This window comes from Phyllobates terribilis, unplaced genomic scaffold (assembly GCF_046119375.1).
Source record: "Phyllobates terribilis strain yellow unplaced genomic scaffold, ASM4611937v1 Scaffold_9__5_contigs__length_417890890, whole genome shotgun sequence".
NCBI lineage: Eukaryota > Metazoa > Chordata > Amphibia > Anura > Dendrobatidae > Phyllobates > Phyllobates terribilis.
In genome coordinates, this window is record NW_027362769.1 from 114,990,797 (window position 1) to 114,999,696 (window position 8,900).

Genomic DNA, 8,900 nt, shown 5'->3' on the forward strand with positions numbered 1-8,900 from the left:
GAGACAGTGATTTTTCTGAACTTTTTGACTGTATCCTCATTTAAGAGCACCACAGTCAGTATCTGGTTTTGCCTCCGTACTCCTGGAGGTTCATTATATTGCACCACTGTAATAAATGACATCTAAATTAAAAGATTATTTACTGAAGATGCAAATTAGAATCTTATTTACTGTAATAATTGTCAATGTTCACAAATTATGAATGTAACTTTAACTGTAAGTTCTTTAAGGTCATCAAAGTCACTGAAATTGTAACTCCCCTAAAAAGTAAAACTTTGTGTAACTACAGTTCACACTGAATCCATTAGCCCCTTACCCTCCCATGTCACATACTGGCCAGATACACACAGTGCAGTTTTTAGATTGTGTTCACATCTGCTTTATATTTTCCTTTACGTCAAGTTTCCAAAAATGGGCAAGAGGAGTTTTGTGTTTAAAATCTACAGTGCTGACAATACCAATATCTTGGATCAAAGGTATCCAGAAATGGATCCCAGGATCGAAGAATTTTAATAGCAGTTTGTCAACGCGTTTCGCAGTATACCACTTCTTCATCAGGACAAACCACATTGTCAGTTAAAAAACAGATTCATATGTATATGTTTTAGCAAGTCAATGCAATTGCATTCTATGTTATAGTTCAATTGATTTGAATGAAAGAAAAAGTAAAGTTATTTTTTTTTAGCCATTTTTTTTTACATTTTTTCCTCCTGTCAAACTTTATCCAAACTTGGCACAGGGATGAAAAATATCTGAGTTCTCTGGATGAAAATCAGATGATTTTTTTATACGCTCGTCTGACTCCGTCCTCAAGGTTAGCTTCACACACTCCAGTTAAAAAAAAAAAGTTGTGTGCCAGTTTTTTGATTCAAAGCCAAACAGAAAAGGGAATGTAAAGGAAGGACTTAGGCTGTGTGCCCACAATGAGGTTTTGATGCTACATAGTTTTGCTGCATCAAAAATGTAACATCTTCCAGCGGATGGACAATTGATGGATCATCTGACACCTCGCACCTATTTTGTGCCTTATTCTGAATGAGCTGTCTATTTAAGTCTCTGTTTTTTAACTGGCAATGTGATCTGTCCTGATGAAGAAGTGGTATACTGTGAAACGCGTTGACAAATAAAACGCTATTAAAACTCTTCGATCCTGGGATCCATTTCTGGATACTTTTGATATTGATATTGTCAGCGGCGCAGAGGCGCAGAATTTAAACCCCGAAACTTCTCTTATCCATCTAACGGCATTGAATTGAGGGTTTGCGGCAGCTTATTTCCAAAAGGCTTATTTTACTGTTCTGGTCACACAACTAGACCAGGTGACCAATTCCTGTTTTTAATTTCCCTTGTGTCATTGGATAAGACCCTATTCACACTAATTGTTTTTCCAGCATTATCTACTTCATGGTTCCAAAAATAGCATAGTCTGCACAACTATTTTTTTTCGCTAATCAGACGCCAATTTAAATGGGTTTTCCAAGCTAATTTCTGCAGTGCCTCTATCGAACTTCAGATCTCTGACTCCTGATGGTGTGCAATATGCATTTCGGACAGACAAGACTCTTTTCACCAGTACAAGTTTGTAAGTGCCTTTATAACTAATCAGATTTGGGGAACTTTTGTAGGTGAACAACCAGTTACAAATAAAGTTTCTCTTTCCTGAGTACCACCTTAGGTTGACCTTTAGGTGTGAAATTACCAAATACTTTTCCACAAGCTGGAATGCGGCAGATGTGCGGTTTCTTCTTTCCAGGCTCATCTCAACCACTGGAGGCTTGGCGATTGGGAAATCTACATCAATATGCACACTGTTAGGATTCCACTCTGTTGTCTGCTCGAGTGGTTGTTACTTGACCACAAGTATGCATATTACCTACTGGCAGACATGTGCCGACTAGCTTCTCATCAGAACATTGAGAAAAGTTGGTAATTGGTGCATGGCCACCATTATGCAAACTACCTAGTGGAGATCAAGTGACAACTGCTTGAGCAGGCAACAGAGCGGAATCCTAACAGTGTGCATATTGTCATCCTTCAGCAATCTGAAGTGTGAAATTTAGGCTTAGCCTGGAAAACCCCTTTAGCCAAAAAGATCTTTAGAGTGGGTGGTGAGGCAGGTTTTTGCGCCATAAACAGGAGTCGATCCAAAATAGAGAATTATCTGTCTTTCCTTTATACTTTTCCTTTTCTTTTGGATTTACTCTCAGCTCTGGTTCGAAAAGTTACATTATAAAGCGTCCCAAAACTTGCAGGTGTCATTCCAACTTTATGGCTCAGATATAAATGGATATTCTTAGTAAAGAGCGAAGATCCAAAATAGAAAGTATCAGTCTTTCCTTTATACTTTTCCTTTCTTTTTGGATTTACTCCCTACTCCAGCTTAGAAAGTTACATTATAAAGTGTCCCAAAACTTGCAGGAGTCATTCCAACTTTATGGCTCCGATACTAATGGATGTTCTTAGTACAGAACACTGTATGACCCTACTATAAAGTCAGCACAAGGAGTAAATGCAGAAACTAGAAAAAAAGGCTTTCCTCCTGTATTAAAATCTATGCCAAATTGTTCTGTGTGAACGTGATCTAATGGGATTCCTGTAAGATGAGAGAAGCTCATCAGCTTTGTCTTCACACTGGACAGTTGGTGGTCAACAACTTCCATGGTGACTGTCCTGCATGTGGAGGCCTCCCCCTCACTGATAGGGGGAGGAAAGACCACGCATGTTTAATTTCACTGCCTGATCCTTTTGTACTCAATGGAAATAAGTCACTGTCAGACTTCCCTGGTAATGACTTATTTCTTTCTCAATGAAGACATGTGTGCTCAGCTGAACTGAACATGATGGGGAGTTCAGAAAGAAGAGCTATTGCCTGAATGCATCTTCGACCCACAGCTATAGAAGCCAACTTAAGAATTGAGGGGTATTCCCATCGCCAAGATCCTATCCCAATATGTAGTAGGTGTAATAAGAATATTAGCAAATACCTTTAATTAGAAATGCATTATATTTTTTGTGATTTGCTAGGTCACTTACCCCATGTGCAGGGCAATGCAGGACCTTAGGTATCCATGGCTACGACCACTGATCTAATGACAGTTAGCTTGTTGCCATTAGTCATAACCATGGATACCTAAGATGGGAATACCCCTTTAACACAAATTTTCTTTCCCTTAAAGCCGCAATTAAATACCATGATGTTCAGTGTAAATACCCAGTCAAACAGCTCCCCATTTCTCAACTTCTTGGATCCGGACATGGGTTTACTGTGATATTGCAGTTAATTCTACCATATAAATCTCCAGATTCTGAGTTAGACTTTTAGACCACGGCCCCACTATCAGTATTTGGTCAGTATTCGGTCAGTATTTTTTCTCAGAAGTGGGAGCCAAAACCAGGTGAGGAACAACCAGAGAAAAGGTATAATAGAAACGAGTCACCAATTTTGCATTTTTGACCCATCCCTGGTTTTGGCTCCCACTCCTGAAAAAAATACTGACCAAATACTGATAGTGGGGCCGTGGTCTTGGTCTGTGTGCACTTTTGCTGCGTTTATTTTCAGTGCTGATTAATCACAAAACCTTAAGGGTTTCCTGATGCCAGCAAAATTATTGGGAATCCATGAAGCCTCATGCACACGTTGCTTATTTGTGACTTGCAGATTTGGAACAGATTTAAATCTGCAGTATGTCAATTTTTTCAGCAGTTTTGCTTCAGATTTCACACATACAAATGAGTGGGGAAAAATCTGCAGCAAAAACATAAGTAAAAACCGCAGAACATATGCGTGCTATTGCTGCCAAGAGATGCGGAAATTTCTGCACCAAATACTTAACGTGTGCATGTACCCTAAGCCTCTGTTCACTGAAATAGCTCACCCTACAGCAGCACAGCAACATCACAGAAATTATACATTTTGTATGATAGTTATACTAAACAGAACTGTATGTAGTGACTACTAGAATTAAAAAGATGGTGTTTAGGGTATGTTCATACAAGGGATCTTCCTTTTCGCAGTTTTTATCCTGCATTCTTTTTTTCTTTAAAAATGCCAAATGTGAACATCCCTAAAGCCATTTTAGTATGAATAATACCTATTGCCTTTTCTTTTTTTTTCTTGTAAGGTGCAATGTGAAAAAAAAAAAAAAAATTCCCAAAGTTTCAAGCTTTAAAAAGAAACATATGCTTACACTTCAACTGTACAGGCAAGCACATACCCTGGGCAAAAAAACAGACACATTAACATTGTACATATCTGCAAGAAGCTAATGGCACAATCACAATAATAGAAGATATATTGCTATAGATAAGTTATCCACTGGACCAGTTCTCAAGAACGCCGATGAAGATATATATCAATAATACAGTATATGGCATATAAAACACTTAGTAATTACAGAACTGTAGAAGGGAAGAGGAAGCAACATCCAAAGCAGAGAGTTATAATTAAGAAATAAGTTTAAAAAAAACAGTTTCCAAGATATGTGGCACATAAATTTAGATAGAGCCAATTTGGCAGGGATTCCGGAACAATACCCTTCATTGTTTATTTGAAAGTGAAACTTTTTTTTTTATGTCCCATTTACAAAATCAATAATGCACGCTGCAACGGATGGAAGAAAAGAACTGAAGAAGTTTTACTAACGCATTAAATACTCTGCTGGGAAAAAGAAAAATGAAGGTTTCATAATAAGATGTCAAATATAAAACCAAGTTTTAATCATACTTCGAACAGAAATATACAAATCCTCAGGTTCCTCAAAGAGATCCATGTGTAAAATAAAAACAAAAAAATGGAAGATCTGATTCAAGTTAAAATCTGACTAGTATTGTGCTTTGAGACAATTAGGTTTTATCCATAATCCAGTACATCAGTATTCAAGTATATTGCACTATAAAAAATCCATGAAGCTTCTTCTAGTGGTCCCTGCTTTGCTCCTGTTTGACTGTCCGTTCAATCCCTTTGATCTTCTTATTTTGATGCGTTTTTACATGTTTGGCCAGATGATCGCTTCTCATGAATCTTTTCCCACATTCTGCACAGACAAACCTTTTTTCGCCGGTATGAGTCCGTAGGTGCCTTTGTAGCTCATCAGATCTGGTGAAACTTTTGCCGCAGAACAACCAGTTACAAATAAAAGGTCTCTCCCCTGAGTGCCACCTTAAGTGGGCCTTAAGGTGTGAGGTTTTGCCATATACTTTTCCACAACCTGGGATGTGGCAGATGTGCTGTTTCTTCTTTCCAGGCTCCTCTGGACCACTGGAGGATTGGCAGTTTGGACATCTACATCTTCTGCATCTCCTGGCAGTAGCCAATGGGGATTTGGTCTGCAGGAGAGCGGCAATTTGAGTCTGGTATTGTGCAAAGTCTGAATGTCCTAGAACTAAACTTCTCTGGATAGGAAACCGGTGATGAGCATGAGGAATTGGAGACGGGTGGGGAACGGCGGTGGACTGTTGAATGCTCCACCATGGGATGTCTTCTGCTGGATTGGGAGAGAGTTGCCTTGGTTGCTGATGTATCAGGTTTGCATGACCTGGTACAAATCCATGTATTGCAGAAGCAATAGGTGAAGCAGGAGGATAAGGAATGGAAGGTACATAGGTTGACTGGCAATTGGATGTCTGAAATGCAGCCATAGGGGAAGGTAACATTTTCACTGGGGAAAATTCATAAGGGTAGGAGGGGTCGGCAGGAGGTGTAAGGGGTAGTTCATGAGTAACAAATGTAGACTGTATGTGAGATTGGAGTTGATTTTTGGAGGCTGCAAGTCCAAGACTGTTATGTGCCTGAATGCCAGCTGGAGAGTGGCAAGAAATATCATTAGTCCACGGGTGGAACATCCTTGAGGGAGATCCAATGGTTGGATCATAAGAAACCTGAATAAAGTCCGCACCACTTCCTGGTTGACCTATTCTGCTACATGTTGCCGCCAAAAGAGCCAATGGAGAATGTTTGCAGACATCTGGGGAGGCACTGGGTGTCCTGTCCTGTAATGGAAAACATTTAATTTGCATATAAAATATTGATTCATGATAGATAGATGGCATAGATAAAAGACATGCAGATGGATAGGAGATGAATTGACAGTTGTATTTCATTCTCCCGTATGGTCAAATCCCTAGAAATGGGATAGGCTGAACTTTGCTTTACAGCCAATTATAATGAGTCCATAAACATTCCCAAATTAATAACAGTCAGCTAAAAACACAATATTGGAACAGCTCAGTATGACTTTACTTCTTACATGTCCCAGGTCTTAAAGTACATAAAAATGACATGCATACCTTGAAGTACTGCTCTTTTTAAATGTATTCGTAAACTTTTTTCCAACTACAAAACATTTTTATTTTATAAATCATTGGCGCCTTATATTCTCTACTAAACCTCCTTATAAATGTCATTTTAAGAAATGCTTTAATAATGTTATCAGTGACTGTAGCAGATGTAAAATCAGACTGTATTATTGGACATTAATAAATAAATCAAGACTATTTAGATTGTATTATTGAATATGACATCTTCATTGACATTTAAATGTAGATAATTCCATTTCCTGAAAATACTCTGATACTAATCAGAGTTACTACTAGAGCGTGAATCTGCAGTATTCGGTACCAACTTTATGAACTTTTTTTTGTTATAAATTTCTGTAAATAACTACATACAAGTATCTATTCTTTTTATTTATGTGAAGATAGTAATATCTCTGAAAAATCAGTTGAGTCATAGCTGTATAGAGGACAGTAATTCCGATGTAACAATTCTAGTGATAACGGTTTCTACTGCATCAGCTACCTCTGCCTGTATTTCACTACTGCTACTCCTGTCTAGAAGTTGAATATTAAATGTTTATTTACTTTTTCTTTGTTATGATTGATATACATCATCTCTAGATCATTATCCTAATTATAGAAGGTTCATGTATTTTCTAATCTGTTGGTTAATATTGATGTTTTAAATATATCTTTATTGTAAATATTTATCATTATTTTGATACTACTTTTTTGTGATTCTTTCAGAGCCCTTACCTGTTCTTCTCAATGTCCTCCATTACTTAACTTTTATAAAATTTAGGTAAAAGTACATAGTCCTAAATAAGATATAGTAATACATTTCCAAACTCTACATGATATCTACACTACACCTAACTACTAAATGAAATCATATCTATACAATGGATAACTGGAAAACCGGGTAGTTTTTTTTTGCAAAACTCACTGACATCACTACTTGTGTCCTGTGTAAACTAAACTTTATTTGTAAAGTAAAAGTTTATAAAGAGAAATATTTCTTGCTTTCTGAATAAAAAATAACATTTATATTATTCAGAAGGCAAGAAATGTTTTTCTTTATAAATTTTTACTATCTCAAAGTTTAATTTACACAGGTAAATTTTTCAAGAAAAAAAAAACGACCCAGATTTCCAATTTTTTCTAAATAAGATTTGCGACTGCTGTATATCAGAATTAGAAAATGTATCCAGATTCCCATATGGGTTGCTTTAAGTAATAGCAATTTTTGTATTTGCTACAACCTGTTGCCCACAAAGTGGCATCACTACCTGTGAAGGTGAAATCCCACTGACCTGTAGGAATGCCTGGAGCGAGTCGTTCCTTAGTACAGCAACTGCAGCCATGGTGTTGCTCCTGGGCGCTGTGATGGGCAGCACACTGCTGAAGATGCATGGAGGAACCCCCTTCACTCAATGACTTCCCACCCAGTAAGTGCCAGGTTGTTTGTTTGGTACTTGCTAGTGTGCAGGTTGATGCTCCTCCTGCCTCCCCTCCTTTCCAGCAGCCTCTTGACTGACTGCAGTGGGAGCACCTCCAAGAATTTGATAAGGACTTTGCTGGGCCGCCAGCCAGTCACAGCCTTGGCTCTGTCCCTTTGAAGTTCCCAGCTGCCCAATCATCAAAGCACAGCAGCTCTTTCACAAGAGAAAGCAAATCCTTTGAATGTACAAAAGCTCCTACCGAGTGTTTGTTGGTCTGGATAAAAGAACTGATTATTACAGGGGGTGGAAAGGGAGGTGATAAAGGCGGGACAATTAATGAACTAATCACTATGTGGGAAATGTATATACACAAATAATTGGATTTTCTTGATCAAAGAGACCCTCAGCTCCTGAAGACCCTGCACTGCTTGTCCACAAGCCTGGAGCCCCCTCTCCTCTGCGCTTTTGTAATTAAGGATTTGTAGCAAAGAGACAATCTCCCTTTGTTATTTGAGGATGGGGATGGTTTTTATACGCTCTTGGGTGGATTTGGATGATAATGTAATGTACTCATTACTGAAGTTTCTTATTTCTTTAAGTATTGTTTATAAGGACGCGGAGAACATCCTGGGAATGACTGCAGGTTGGCATTGCAGTACGATCAGATGAATGTATTAATATCGGAATGTTCATCTGTAAGTCTCTGTTCACATGTCCATTCGGATATTCCATTTTTTCTGTTTGCATCAGTTAACAGAGAGGCCACATTGATTATAATATTTTATAGCGGAAAGAAAAAGTCCTGCAGAAGAACTTTGTGCCATTGTAAAAAATTGAACCCATGCGGACCCCATAATCAACAATGGAGCACCCCTGCTTCCACTTGCATAACTAATGTAATGAATCAAGTATTACGTTTTTCTGTTGCTAAAATGGAACAAACAATGTCCGAACAGGAATGTGAACAGAGCTTTAGGAGGTTATTCTACAAAGTTTCTGTAGAAAAGCATAGGGTGTAATTTGCACACAAACTGCTTCTCATCTTTTATCACATTAGTATCCAGTCTGGATCAGCGGTCATTTCAAGGAAATGTGTCACCGGGTTTTTGCCACAATCTGAGAGCAGCATAATGTAGAGACAGAAACACTGATTCTAGAAATGTGTCACTTACTGGGCTGCTTGCT

At 38.2% G+C, this 8,900-nt stretch overlaps 1 protein-coding gene across 1 annotated transcript; it reads right to left on the reverse strand.

Moving 5' to 3' along the window:
- Nucleotides 1-4,164: 4,164 nt before the first annotated feature.
- On the reverse strand, nt 4,165-7,963 carry SP5 (Sp5 transcription factor). The gene is made up of 2 exons (XM_073646975.1): nt 7,587-7,963; nt 4,165-5,988 (listed from the first exon to the last, which is right to left on the reverse strand). The coding sequence occupies exons 1-2, from the start codon at nt 7,635-7,637 to the stop codon at nt 4,915-4,917; spliced, it is 1,125 nt and encodes a 374-aa protein (XP_073503076.1). The 5' UTR covers nt 7,638-7,963; the 3' UTR covers nt 4,165-4,914.
- Between the last annotated feature and the right edge of the window lie 937 nt (nt 7,964-8,900).